This window comes from Hemibagrus wyckioides, linkage group LG08 (assembly GCF_019097595.1).
Source record: "Hemibagrus wyckioides isolate EC202008001 linkage group LG08, SWU_Hwy_1.0, whole genome shotgun sequence".
Taxonomy (NCBI): Eukaryota; Metazoa; Chordata; class Actinopteri; order Siluriformes; family Bagridae; genus Hemibagrus; species Hemibagrus wyckioides.
In genome coordinates this window covers 15,599,816-15,615,735 of record NC_080717.1, presented here as the reverse complement: position 1 = coordinate 15,615,735, position 15,920 = coordinate 15,599,816, and the positions used below count along the sequence as shown (strand labels likewise).

General features: G+C 37.7%; 1 protein-coding gene across 3 annotated transcripts in view; it reads right to left on the bottom strand.

Annotated features, from left to right (window-relative positions):
• fgf13a (fibroblast growth factor 13a) overlaps nucleotides 1–15,920 on the bottom strand; it is a 98,184-nt gene that overhangs the window by 50,147 nt on the left and 32,117 nt on the right. For 2 of the 3 annotated variants that reach the window (XM_058397912.1, XM_058397914.1), the window contains exon 3: nucleotides 2,953–3,120. The exons of the other annotated variant lie outside the window; for it this stretch is intronic. In XM_058397912.1, the coding sequence (XP_058253895.1) occupies nucleotides 2,953–3,120 (168 nt within the window). The remainder of the gene's footprint in view (nucleotides 1–2,952; nucleotides 3,121–15,920) is intronic. 3 annotated transcript variants of the gene reach the window in all.

Below are 15,920 nucleotides of genomic sequence, written 5' to 3'. Positions count from 1 at the left end.
TAACAATTAATGTTCAAAGACATTAAACAAAATGTACTTTTTCTCTGGAATATTATCTCAGATTAATGCAAAACATACAAAGATATGATATTGAGTAAATTTGCTTTATGTGTCTTTGTGTAGAAAATGCATAATGCATAAGACCTGTGTTATGTATACATAACAACTTGCATGTGTAGAAAGGTAGTATGGTTCATAGTGCCATGTGCGAGCATGCATGAAGTCTTACAGCTTGAGCCATTTCTCATTCCCTTATTGCATTATAGCATTGCATTCAAGCAGCACAAGGTTTGCTGTCAGAGTAAAGAATTATATTGTCATAATTCCCAATCAAGCACCTCTCTGCATTGACAGTGCAAAAATATTTCATATGCAAGGAAATTTCAAATAGCATCATAAGCACTCCAAGTGAGCACTCCTCTTAGTCAGCACATTTGTGACATCGGGGAGTTATGGACTTCTAGTGTGTGAGTGATCAAGGTGTGGGGATTTGAAAGTGTCATTTGGGACAGTTCTCAAGGCTTCATTTCATTCTAAGTGTCTTTGCTTTGGCAGTGGTAGTGGAGACTCTTAGTGTCATTACTCACAGAAATGCTGGTGCTGGTTAGATGCTAAACAGAGATAATGGTTGCAAAGCAATGACCAATAAATCTTTAAGCTTCATTTTCCTGTCTGAGATAAATGAAGTTCATAATCACCACCAAAAACAAATTATATAAGAACACACTGACAAATTAAAATGATGTACTGTGGTTATTGCACTCAGTAGCTCCATATTTAATGAAGTAAAGGCGATAAACACAAATGAGGTAACTGATTACGCTCAGTTTACTTCATTTTTTACAAGCTGTTACTCTAATGCTGCTTGGTGACAATTTAAGGTTTGTAAGTTTATTAGAATATATATGACATGGTGAATAAGGAAGAGCTATGGTTCGAACAAACCTATGTGAACCTTGGATCTGTGAAGAGCAGTCACAGTGGGTGACAATATGTGTGTATCTGTGTTTGTAGAAGGAATATTCTATTAGTGGTAGCCCAATCTGGTGCCCTGTACCCATACCCACTGTAAATATGCTTTTGCTTTCCTGAGGTTTTGCAGCTGTACAGAGACCCCACGCTCAGACATGCATCAGTCTCCATAATCTTAATGACACCCTCAACGTTACATAAGACGCACGCGTTGGAAATTTAGTCACGTCTTAGCACAGCCACAGTTAAACTGAATAATAGATCTGTAGTCTCTTACTGACGTGCAGCCTCATCCACAGAATAATCTGTTTTTAACAGCTTAACTGAACACTGAAGAAAACACTGATAGAATAACACACACATCAGCGAATTCCTGACAGGCATCATCACCAACAGGAATACAGATAAACTCATTAAATATGCATTGTTTTTTTTTAAAGCTAAATGATTTATCATTTTAGATTTCCATTCCACTTAATGACGTGTATTTGCGAGTGATTTTAGACATAAACTATGATGGCTTACCCAGAGGCCTGAAATGTCTGAAAAGGAAAACACTTAAATTCTACAGGTCTCCAAAGCATACATAGGTAACACACAAAGCAAAGCTCACCTACTCTGGCTATCTGCGAACATGCATGACCTCAGCCACATGCCTACCCTGTGTTTTAAGCCATCACGACATTCAAAGACATGAGCAAACCCCCATGCATTTGCAAGCACGAGTGAAAGGGAACAGGGAGAGGAAGGACAAAAATCCTTCCTTCCTTTCAGAATATTAAAAGCCAAGCATTGATGTGCTAAGTTGCACTGTTTGTGTCTCCCATAAGAGAGGTTGAGAGGCATAGCCTAAAGGAATGGGATATTTCATGGCAGAGGGAAATAGCAGCTAACAGGTAAACGAATCGCACATTGGAGACGAGGAGTGGCATGAGCAATAGGAGAAAAATCAGGGTAAAAAAAACCCAAAACAGTTCAGTATAAAACTGTTAAAATATATCTTTAGGAATAGGGTGTCTGCAAGTACACTTGAGTTTAATATTTTTGAAGATCTCATCATATGGTCATAGTCAGCTAACCTTTAAAATCCCTGTTTGCCTTTTTACCCCCCTAATGTCGATCACTCCGGGGTCACATTCTTCGCTTACAGTAGTTGCTAAACAATTTATAGTAGTTTCTTGATAATATGATTTAAAATACAGTCACTTTGCATACTTTAAGGGAGACCATGTGTATAATTTTGCAGTGTAAAAATCTGTATTAATCTATTTTTCTTAAAATTTGACAGAATGGTTCATTAAGGAATATACCAAATGTCAGATTTTACAGCAAGTAGTTTTAATCACGTAAATTCATATGAAAGTGCCAGAAAAAGCTCTCTCTCCCGGTTAAAGCATAGTCTTATAAGGTTTTAGTAAATACTTTAATGAATATTAGGTTTCATAAATAAGACATTATATGTACATGAGTGACATCAAATTCTTTCACAGCTGGTTTGATTGTACTTTATAGGGCAGTGTAGAATCTATAATAAGATAGGGCATTTAATTTGTAAACTAAACAAAAGCCTTAAGCACCTGCAGACACCCTGAAGGCAGCAGTTTTTATTTTATAAATGATAGCTGTTCATCAGCAGTAGCAGATTGGGGAAAGCAGGACAGCTTTTTGTCTTTTTTGGTGCATGCATTTCATGGAAACCACAAACCTACTGCCTACATTTGCCTGAGGGAATGTGGCTGCAAGGGACATACGCGCATACACACATTAGACAAGGCATCCTTCTGGACACTGCAGAACTGAAGCCCTTGCTACACAAAAGCATACATACGCAACACAGAGGGCTTTAAAACGTGATTTGTTTTGATTTTTTTTTAAAGGAAAATCCTAAAAGAAACTTAGGTTTTAGGAAAAGGAGAAACATATGTAAGAAGCATAAAAGAAGAAAGCAAAAAAAAATCCATGGATGAGTTACAGACAAACCTTCAGGCTCTGCGTTTTCTTTGAGGACAGCTTGCTTCAGTGGGCAGCAGAAGATTTCGTGACACTTAGCACGAAAGGGGGAGCCTTTACTCCTTATATCCGCTGAATGGATGGAATCCTGCCGCAACATAATGTACTCCTGGGTACCTGGGGCAGCGTCATCCTGGACTGCGGCCGGGCCACAACAAAATGAACGCAGGGTTAGAGAAGGGGAAAGAAAGCGCTCAAAGCAACAAAACCAATCTCAACACAACAAGAAAAGAAAAGAAACAAACAAAAATAAACAGAAATAAAGTATGAGAAAGAAGCAAACCATGTAAACACAGTATCATAAGCAACAACAATAAGTACAGCAAAACACACAGTAGCTTGCTTTTTAGAGAGAGAGAGAGAGAGAGAGAGAGAGAGAGAGAAAGAGAGAAAAAATTTAAAAGATAAATAAAGAAAGAGGGAGAGATCATTAATGTTAATACACAGTAAATCACAAATGAATGAACCCAAAATGAGAGCAGTTAGGCAATGCGGGAAAAGACGGAAGGGGAAAAAACTGAGCCAAGCTCAGGATAAGGACTTGTTCCATCATCGAGCCCCACATTACCGAGCATCATCCTGTGGGTCACGAGCATGGCTATGAGCAAGGCAGTGCAGAGATGTACACTAACCCCCCACCTTCTCCAGTTCAGGGAAGTCTGTACATTCATCACCTTGCAGAGGGAAAATAGAAGCAAGTGCAGGCCATGCATCAGCTACTGTATACAATCAAATAGAGAGTTGCATATAATACTTCAGGAGCATCTCACATGCACATTCTATAGAGAGCAATACATTTTTTGCATGATGCAGAATTTTTCATGCACAAACAGACAGCTGTCATTGCCGTAATGGATTCATGCAAGGCTTTCACTTCTTAAGCTTCTTTGTGAATTTAACCAATCTTCCTTTTACTGTCCCTACTTCTTGTGAATTAGTAAATATTCAAAGCTCTCTATGATATTGTTCATTTAGTTCTTAAGGGGCCGAATGACTTAAGTTGGCTTTCGGGAAATACAGAAAAAAAAAGTTATCCAGAATTGTTAATGTATGTGGTCATTTATGTACAGATGACTAAAGTAGGTTAGCTGACTGATCGTCACTGCCTACATGTCCAAACAAGAACAGAAAAGAACACTACATCCATCAAAGAGTATCAGGTTGGTCACAGGACTGATTACTTTCTTACTCACACACCAAGACAGAGATCTAAAATTGGGTTCTGTAGGGACTGATAACAGCTAATTAACACAGACACTGACATTTGAACTTTAATAGACCTTTAAAGCAGGTCACTTTATTATTACTTATAAGAGGAGGATATCAGAGATCTTCCAAAGCGCGGTACCCTTCTCAGTGCCATTTTCTCTGAGATTATATGCATAAATTCCTAAATATACTCACACAGCCAGTACCACTTCTTGGAAGAAAACATCTTTGGTGTCTACCACATTTTTATAAAGACCTTCCATTAATATAAATGTACTAAAGCATCTGCTACCAATTTTAGAAAAATAAATAAAGTAATAAAGCTGAAATAATAAAAGCCACAATTCATTAAAAAAAAATTAAAAAATCAGTCTCATTTATTGAGCATCTGCTTGTTGAGACTTGCAGTGACACTCAGATGTGCTTTTTATAAACTGTACTAGAGCTGTTTGTGGTGAACTGTCTGGCCAGCAGGAGCCCTAATACTGAATACGATGCAGACTAAAATGAGCACAACTTTATAAGGAACTAGCAGAGTCAGCACCACTGACCCACAGAGACCACTGACTGCCCACCTCAGGTCAGCTGTGTCTTAGCATTTCCTACTCCTGAAGCCATGCTTTTGAACAAACTGCTGATTCCGCCAGGCAGCAACAGTGAATGTCTTTCATTCTTTCTATCTTGAAAGAAAGAAAGAAAGAAAGAAAGAAAGAAAGAAAGAAAGAAAGAAAGAAAGAAAGAAAGAAAGAAAGAAAGAAAGAAAGAGATGACGGGATCAGCGGTTTGTTCCTCAGACTTTACTTAGTCTTTGAAAGTTCATGTCACATGACTGCCACTAGTAAAAAAGCGAAGGCTACAAATGCCCCACCCTAACAGCTGAGGATGTGATATATGACATGTGATTTTAAGACAATTCCCACATTATGTGATAAATAACTTGATGAGCACAGTACTCACCTCTTCATCTACAGTAGTAGAAACAATACCACTAACTGAATGATAACAATAGCTTAAAATGGAAATAGACTGACCCCTACTGTTCAGATCCTCCCACCAGGCCAACTGGATTTACTTTAACGCCATATTGTCATATATAACGTGTTTCAGGTCAGATTCAGGCAGAAGGCACACTTATCTATAGTAGTAATCCAGCTCCTGCTACATTCAGCCCAGTTTTTAAAGAGGTGCAGAAATAACTGCACTGTAAACTACCTTTCTGCATTTGGTGGTAATTTATAACACACAATCCTCTACACTCCCTGGAAAAATCGCCTTTGTTTCTTCTCTGAATCTACTTAAATGTGTAATTCCAGCCATGGTTATTAATGACCGTGTTAACTGCAGGCTCATCAGCAGCAATAAAAATGATATGCAGCCAGACAGGTTCTTTATGGCCTGGCAGTGAGATGGAGAGTAGCAGGCTGTGTCAGGACTGGAGAGAATACGTTTTAGCTATCAGGGAATTTGATGAATAGATAGTTCACAGGAGGTCTGTGCTCCTCCATCAGCCATTTCTCCTAAAGTCAGCTGTCAGCCTATAGCCTGATGGGTCTTGATCTAGTTTCTGGCCCTGCCATATCAGTCAAGCGTGGACAGATGGCCTTGTCCTTGTGGCAAAAGCCTCTTAATACTATTACTAATGAAGATTGTGGAAAGGTTAAAATAGCAGACAGACACAAGTGATATTCACTGCCCATACACACATCACAAACTCACAAAACAACCCTTCAGAGAACTAAATAATGAAAACTGATGGTCTACTTCATTGTTCAATGTGGTATATGATCTATCAAAGTGTCATAGATCACAACAAGGCAATTTGTTGTGGCTTCATATGACAAGCTTCACAGATCCGAATGACACCAATGTTAAGCCTCAGAATAGTAAATAAGCATTTCTCATTATTTTCTTACAGAAAAGAGACTTTAGAGGTATGAAGTGACTCCATTTGTACAATTTATTCAAGTCATGCTGTTTTCCATTGTAGAATTTTTTGTGACTCGGTTAAAAAGGAAGACAGAAAGAGCATCAAAACGCACATATGGGCTTTTGAGATTCTGCTCCATGTGGACTCAGTTCTCAGTGCTGCTACAGCATTACAGATGAGTATGTGGGTTATGCTTTCAAGAACTTTCAAAGTCCTTTTCTTCTTCTCTGCACTAGGAATCCTCGGCTTGCACGGCTTCTCTTGCCTACACACTGAGGAACTGAGTGACGACAGCACCTGTACACACCGACTCCACATTCATACAGAACAAAGGCATTAGGTGATGACATGCTGACGAGCTGTCTGATCTGTCTGATGAGCTCACTGCAAATCTGCTGCACTAACAAACTGTTGCCACTTCATCAAAACACACTAAGCATTCTTATGAAAATCTGGAACACTCTGTAGTGAAAATGTAGACTTTAGAACGCCGTGAGTGCCATGAGTCACTATGGCAACTTATTCATTTTTGTACAGGTGTCTCTTTACACACACTGTTATTCTAATAGTGAAGGCGACACTTCACGTGACACCTCCAGCTGAACAAACATCTCATCCTGGCATAAACTCTTCTCGTTCCTACCACCATATTAACTCCTCCAGCTTAATTTCCAAAGCTCAACATTCACATTCTGTTACCTCATCAGTCAATCCTGTCAAAGAAGCTCCCTTAGGAATAGGTGCCAAATGTCTACTCATAGTATAAAAATTCCTTTAGATTTTACAGTAAATTCCTGGTAATTAAGTTGCATTAATTTAGCTTACTTTAAAATTGAAAGGTTTCTGATAAACTCTATGCTACTGGAAAATGCCATAAATTCACCTTGCTGGAAACTGTGCTAATTTTACATGAGGATCAGTTTTTTGGCAAATGTTTGGTATCCTAAAAGAAATAATTTGCAGTCAATCACATTTTATAGCATTATTTAGTCCTTCCCGGATTTAACGGTTGACACAAAAATCAAGCAAACTGTGATATTTGGAAGAGTTTTGCAATTTTTCTAAACTACTAATTGCAGATTTGGGCCAAGCACAACCTGTCACATCACCACAGCACACATTCAGTCAAATCCCTCTTCAATTCATGTGTCAAATATGAGCACAGCGGTCTTAGTAAGTAATACTGAATATAAACAATAAAATACAAAAATGAATACAAAAAATGAAATATTAAATATACCAATCAATAATTAGTTAAATAATTAATCTTCAACCTCTAACTTTAATTATGTATACAGCATATCCTACATAACAAACATTAAACTAGTTAATATTAGACTACCTTTACCTTTTGAGTAACATGCACAATATTGTATTGTAACGGATCACTACAAACAAGACAATCCTGCAGTATTCTCTACAGAGAGCTAAATGCCTGACAATATATCATAATATTACTGTCAATTAATCTACAGTCATAAGATGGGGCATTATTGTAAAAGCTTGCTATAAAAATGGTTTACAATGAAGGAGAGACATGCCAGCTGGGGAAGAGGCAACAAAAGGTTTTTACCAAGTGAGAAGTAGAAAGCTGTTTAGTGTGAAAAGGGCAATTACAAATCTCAGCTGTGGTTAAGCAGCTAACACTAAGCAGAGCACATCGATGACCCATTATATTGAGAATGCAGCACAGAACAAAAGCAATTAGCGCTCTGCTGACTCGCCGCAGGCTCTTCAGAAGTAGAATCCAGCTCCACCATATGCTCACTGGAACAAGTGAAAAACATATTTTCCAACTTCACTGAAGTCCTGAATGCTACAAAGGAGAAGGTGGGCAGTGCAGACTCAGGAAATCAGTGTACTTGTATTTTTAATGAATAAAAATAATCTTCATTATAATACAGAATAAAAGTTTTTAGGTGTAAAGTTTTTTTTATACTTAAGAGGACCGACATTAATAAGAAACACAAACTAAATAAAAACACTAATGCATGATAAGCATTAGCATAGGTCCTGGTGGCCTTACAGTAATTTATTACCATGAGACTATCATATTGCTTACAGCATTGCTCTCTTGTGACTGCTTGTGTGTGTGTGTGTGTGTGCGTGTTAGTGTGTAAATCATAAAATCAGTTTCTCTCTCTCTCTCTCTCTCTCTCTCTCTTCCAATCTTAGAGCCAGTCTTATGAGGTCAAACGCTGATCATAGGAACACAATATCAGGCAATAAAACTTTCTTTATTAGTTGTTTATTTAAGTTGTTATTGTTAGTTGTTATTTTATGTGTGTGTGTTCGGCGTGAATTGAAAATACCCAAACTTTTAGGTTACATTATAAAAAAAAGCCAATAAAGCATACCAAGTCAAGCAGGGAAATGAGCTTAACCCGAATAACCACTGAATCATTCATTAAAATGCGTGTGGAATATTGTACTGGCACATCTAACCTAATATACCAAAATAATTTAATCTAATGTTTCCCTTATACATTTACTACTGGTGATATTTCAGGCTAAGGTAAATTATATCACAACCCACTATGCACTGCAAATTTATGTGCTGATGGATAGAAATGAGTTGCCCCTGCACCAGTGCCAGAGGATATGGAGGAGTAGCATTTAGAGCTTAGAGTCACTGCTGAGGCCTCACTGACTGACAGCCTCCCAAGCCTTTCTCCACCACACACTGCTGTAGAGTTAGACAAGCTACTTTAAATATATACTTAGCTAAGCTCACAGAAGCAAAGTAGGGGAGATGTACGGTAATACAAATCCAACTGACCTAGATGTAAATGAACTGGCAATGGTGCTTGTTTTGGTGTCATTTACATTACTTCCAAGAACACAAACAAGTATTTGTGGTCCAGTTCCATTTTATTCTTAAGTCAATGCTTAAAAGAGTGAACTCAGTAGCAGCCATTAACCTTGACTGTGTACTAAAAATATGATAGATTTTCCAAAAAAAGTCTTCATTCATTCATTCATTCATTCATTCATTCATATTTATTAACCTCCTTAACCTACTCAGGGTCTCAGTGAATCCTGAGGAGGCACTGTTACTGTTTATAGCACTCTGCAGCCCAATGACAATATACTATTTTATCTTAAGAAACCAGAAGTGTATATTATTTATCATTACAAGCTACTTAATGTTAAAATGTAGTAATACTGCCACTTTACTGAAAATACATTGTTGTAGTGAACCTACAACACAACACTGTCAGCATGCTTCCTCCTAAGTGTGTAAAAGTTTGTCTTTTTCATCAGAATGCTCACGTTATTGCCCTTTTGGCTTACATTAAATTTGCAAACTAATATGTACAATATGCAGTAATTACTGCATGCAGCTTTTGCACATTCTGCAATGGACAACTAAGACCTTCATTATAGCCCGAAGCAAAAAAAAAAAACTATACATAAATGCATGATCTAATGACACAACATGATTATAATGACTTCTGTGGCAAGAAGAATGCCACAGAGAAAACTAACGGCAAACAGTAGCTCTGGATCCAATATGTTGGATCATGGGGGAGAAGGCTATTATGGATGCATGCGAAGATAAATGGACTAAAGGCAGTGCTATTAGCTTTGAGTAATGTAGCTTTTGCCTGCCAAGTGTCAAAACTCAACACAACTGGAAAGAGGATAGGGTTATCTAAAGCTAAGCACATGAGGAGATAAAATTAATTGACAAAACAATAAAAAAAAAATCATTGAAAGCTGAAGCTCCCTCCTTTGTGTATGTTCTTTTCTGATGTGTGATAGCTAGGATCCTCCAGACCACCTTCCACATGATGTGTTAATGACTGCCCACATTTATGAAGCCCACATCATGGCTTTTTAATAGACAGCATCAAAAGCTGGCAAGGAAATGGCCACCAGCCTACATGACTACAATATTACATTAGTGTCTTAAATTTAATAGCTGCTTCATAAAAGCTAATTCGAGTAAAAGACATATTCTTCTCACAGAGCTGATTTAGGTTTATGGATTACCGTCTGGGACAGTATTTACTGTTTAATCAACAGATGATAAAAGCTAATGGGATTCTGTACAGTTAAAGCCTGATTAATCCATTTGTGACCTGACATGTGAACAAATCAAATATTGGCCTGAAACGTGGGCTGGAGTGTCGGAAGCTGATCTTTCACCCACATTTTTTATGTAGTAGATATTACAACCACATTGAAAATATTGGATCAAATTAGAGCACAGTTAAGTCTGTCTGGTTAGAAATGAATTCCTCATGTATCACCATGTGATGAGATAGCATGTTTCATTAGGTCTTCATAGATTTTTAATATAGCAAAGGATTATAAAGGAACAAAAAAAGGAACACTGACTGGAGAGATGGCTGACTTGACGATTAGTGTATTTTTCAGTCTCTTTCTCTGCCTTATGTTGTTTTTGTGCTTCTATAATACATCATGGAGGCACATCCTCTCATGTTTGAATGAGCATGAGGAGTATGAATGAGTGATCTCTTACATAGAGTACTCAGCAACAGCACACAAGCTCTCAATAACCCACTCCCAGATGCCCTGCTCTTCAGCATAACTTCATTCTATTCATAGAGAAGAACAATAAAAGAGCACCTTCTGAAACCTACCCATCAAATGACTCTAACTCTAACCATAAGCTGACGAATCAAATACACTTGGCAAAAGCTCATTCATTTTTACAGAAAGCTGGTAAGAATAAGTGGCTACTTATGGGGAAAAAAAGATTAATTTCTAATTGTTAAAAAAAATTCTAAAACCAAATGAATATGCGCAAAGCAGTGTAGAGGCCGAGGATAATAAAGACCAGGATCATGAGGTAAACAGATCAATCAGATAATAAAGCAGTGTAGTAGTTCACCAGCTGCACAAGATGGTGGACTGACTAATTTGTATATATTCTGTGTTTAATATGCAGGGATCAATCAATACAAATAACTGAAGAACTGAAGCATACATATGAAATTCAATGAAAAATAAAAGTGACCAGCTTTCCAACTTAGAACTAAGCCACAAGGACATGATGTCCTACATATTAAATATTTGTCTATACAACAATATGTGACAAAACACATATTGTTGTATCAGAGCACAAATCTGGTCACATTACTGACAATACACAGATCACATATTTATACAAAAATAAATGTGATCTTATTTAATTAATAAGCTAATGTGAAAATAGTGAAAAAGACTGGTTTATGGCCTCATAAAAAAGACATACTTGTATAAGACACAGGTGATTATATAGCAAATACAAGGCCTGAAAATAGCTTGATTCCTTTATAATGAGCTGAACAGAATATATTGATAGTAAGCAGTGAGAGGGAAGATTTGTCTTCATTCTGTTTAATCCTTGAGGTTAACAAAAGTGCAGACATGAGTAATGCTGTACAGCTGTCTTTTGGCAAGGTTTGTGGTTTGTGAAAAATAAATTCTGAGTAAAAATATGCCAGAGTATATCTTGCATACTCTACAAGTATTCTGATACAAAACACCAGCACTGTACATAGCTGACAACGAGCAATTACACTTCCTATGCCTAATGCTCTGTTCACACATACAGGAGCTCACAGCAACAAAGTAACCAGAAGTGATTCATCTTCATTGGTGACTTCTGGACTCATGAGTGACATTGACCACTGAGGACTAGATGCAGGCGTGTCTAGCGATGTGACAAAGTTGAGAAAAGTTCGACTTTGTGCAACTATAGGAGTGAAGATAATATAATACCCGTGATGCGTGGCAAAGAACACACACTACTTCTTCTTATTGTCGTATGACGGACACTCTCCCACCAGAACTTTTCATTTTAGCGGCATTTGTTGTCAAGTGGAATGCTAGTTGCTACCCACTAATAAACATTGTTACTATGGCAACCTACGTGTGAACGTAGCTATCAGTACAAATGATCCAGCACTACTGCAACAAATTTGTTAAAGCGTTTGAAAGACTTTGGACAGAGTGTCAACCCAGTTTCAATGATGTACTGAACTTCATTCACATCTCCTTTCATGTGTGTCCACCCGGACTGCAGCTATCTTACAGCTCCAGCCAGCTAATTGCACTGGGCTTGAAAGTAAAACAGTTGAGCTGCAACCAAAGGATATCTTCAATCAGAAACACAGAGGAGGTGTTGGCCACCTCATTAGTTTGGTGTTTGAATTAGAATTTGTGCCACAATGGATATTCTTTTTGTGAGCACGCAGTAGACTACATGTAAATTAAGCATTAGGAAAAATAAACAGAGAAACAGCCTGATCAATATACATCTCAAGTGTCTTATTCTTATAAGGAGTGCAGCAATAAACTAGAACGTCTAGGGCAGTCAAGACAAGAAGTTCCTCACTATTTAGATACATTTTACAAATGTTACAAATCCATGTGTTGTTATGGGTCTTACAACAATGTTCATTCATTCAACTGCTTTGTACTGGCTAGGATCATGGTGAACACTGGGCACAAAGCAGTTATATGGGATGCCAGGCCTTTGAAAGGCACCTTAAACATTCAGACAGTCATTCTAAATGTTTGGGAATTTACTTTGGGAATTAACCCATATGGACTGTAACCAATCCACTTGTAGTGTTTTTAGTCTAGTGACTATTCCAGCAATCTTGAAGTATTTTCCCACGGGAATAGATTATAGTTCTTTTCATTTTATTTTTGTTTCTTTGTGTATATTGCTATTCATATACTTATAATAATGTGGGTAGATTGTTTTTTGTTTTAAAACAATACATTGAGTTTTATGTTTGAGTTACATCATTTCCACCTGTGCCTAACTGCTTCCCGCCATCCCTCAGAACAGCTTTGGATGTCAGGGAGACAGGTATGTCGCAAATGGGTTCCATAGTGAAGTGTTAACGGATTAGGCTTTGGTCAATATCTGTGGACAACTTGCTGGATTGAGCCGTGTTTTGTTAACAAGCTATAGGAGTTCGGATCATGTTGCTGCCCACGTGCCATTTTAAAACAGCGGGTTTCTTTGATATCTGTTAGTAAAAATCCATGAAATGGTGGACTATGCTCTTTCAACATTATGCAGTTTACTTTGTTTTAGTATATTTTACTTTTATGTCTAAAATCCTGTGTGTATATGTGAATTAGTTGATCAGATACAAGTGCAGTGTTAATTCGTGCAGAGGTTCAGTTTTCTCTTTTCACACTCCTCACAGAGACTACAGAACTGAGGATCATATGTTTACTACATGTTACTATATCAAACCTGTGTGCATGTTACTGAATGTGCCAAGAATGTGTATGTATTGTGGTACAGTGTAATGTGATGGATGTTTTGTGACATTTGTCTCTGTAAAAAAGAGAGTTTTATTAGTAAATGTTGCTCAGGACAGCTTTGGACATGAGCAAGGCAGAGACTAGAGAAGTGAGGGTGTGTTAGCGACGTGTATTGAACCTTGTTCTGTCTTTAATAAACTGCAGACATAGTCCACCAAACCCAGTGGTGGTGTGGGATTTCTTTGTGCCGTGAGACGAAATACGCTACACATCTATATTCTTGTTTTTGGGAGTTAGGAGTTAACCCATATGGACATGGGTGGAAATGTAAAACTCAACACACACAGTAACTTGAGTTCAAGATTGATTCCAGGACCCTCGAGCTGTGAGGCAACGTACGATGTCACTTGCTTTTGGCATATCCATTCCTGCTGAGAAAGGAGCTTGGAACAGCATGAATACTATGTCCATCCCAGGTGGATTGTGTTGAACGGTGCTCAGCTGGTGCTGGGTTTAGCTCACTCACAGTCTCCATGGATGCATGTTGTAAAACGCACAGTTGTGTTCGGTCATAATTTGATGCTAAACACTAATCAATGCCTTTTCTCCCTGGAGCACTATTGACCTTTAATATGCACCTCCAAACTACTCTAAATCTATCACTAAAACAAACCAGATCCTGAATACACAGACCTGAATCCAAATCCTGCAAAGCCACTGGTAATCACTTTGGCTCACTGTTCCAGCAAAAGCTTATATATATTCCTGTTTCTGCATGCATTTTATTTAAAGCTGACTCACTCTGATGAGATTTAGTAGTTGAGTCTGATTGGCAGGTGGTTGGAAGAGATGAACTGACCCCAAACTCTAACATGGTTTGACTCTTGGACTTTTCCTAAAGACATAATGAGATGGACACATTCCAGCGCTCTCCAAGCTTAACTGCACAAGAGGTCTTTCTGTGATAAACACTTACCAGCTTTTCCATGATAAGTGGCTAAAAGGCTCATTTACTGACAAAACATATCTAAAATGAAGCTGAAGCTGATTATTATTTTGGTTTTTCTTTGTTACAGATGGCATAATTCTCACATGTGGACTGTGATTACAAACAACAGTGTAGACAGAGGAGATATTTTTATATTTTCTTTTGTCAAGCCTGGTGTAATGTGATTTTTTTTTTTTTTTTTCATTTTAAATCAACATAATAGCTGGAAAACTCTGGCCTGGAAGTGTGCAGCACATAAGGCTTATTTCACACTGATTTTTATATGCAGACACCAACACAGTGTAAAACAAAGGTGTTACTTTAGCTCACAAAATAGAACTATTAATGTAGAAACTGTCAAAAATGCTGTCTGTTGGTTTCAGTCAAGGCACTGAATTCATTTACTACAATTAAAATAAGAATCGTTAAAATCCTCCATGTATCTATATCTAAGATCAATATAGGGCTTAGTGTTTGGTGATGTAAGTTCTTGTTCCTGTGGTACTCTCTGAAACCATCAGGTCTATATTTCAGGTCTTAAATTTATAGCTGGGAGAAAAATGTTCTGTGTGTAATTGATTTCTCATTCCAATTTTCCTGACACCAAAGAACATCCCATAGAATGGCAGCATGAGCAAGAAACCTAAAATCTACTGAAGCAAGGTAACAACTGTTACACAACTCTTGCCTGAGTCTGAAACTACTAACCTTTAACATCAAGTGACATCAAAGCTTCCTGCTCAGACTCTGAGCCTCCAGTGATTAATTCTTCAATAGAACGCTCAGTAGTGAGGATTTCCCCATAGGGACAAGCCAAAGATCCCTTAAGAATTCTAAACTTAAATTGGACCACAAAAAGTATATAAATATTATGTTTTCTTTTGGACCACAAATGGATAGGCAATTCCATTTAGTCCAAAGTGTGAAAAAACATGAATATATTAAACATGTATACATGTAAATAAACCAACAAAGTGATTATAGCCTAAATTCTTTCCAGGCAGAAACCATCCATAGTTGTGTGATAGTTCAACTTATCATTTGATCGTAAGGAGGCAAATGTGGGTAGTTAAGGATAAGAGGTTGGTTCATTTCTACATTGTTTAGCATACAGGCAAGGGACATGTGTACTTCAACCTCATCAACCATCCACCCTCAGCCTATGCTTTCTGGTCTGTAGTGATAAGAACAGCATAAACAGAGCTGTTAAATGCTATAGGCTGAGGAGCACAAGCAGAGCAGAGAAGAGCTGCCTCAGATGCTTGCATGTTGTCACATAACTGCTATGAGACTGCTGCCTGAGGAGCAAATATACATTGCCAAAGAGACACACACAGTGGGGGTCTGACAACAGGCCAAGTCACCTTCATTAAGCAAGAATCCATAACCACTGGGGATTCAGCTTCATAAGCACCCAAGCTTGTGTCGCTCAGCAAAGTTTTCAATATTTCTTCATCACATTAATGTTGTTCATGTTTGAGGAATCACAGCAACATTACATTTATCATAGATTGAGAATGACATAAAAGAACCTGAATTATGTTCAGGTGATCCTAAAATATGGACAGCTTCGTA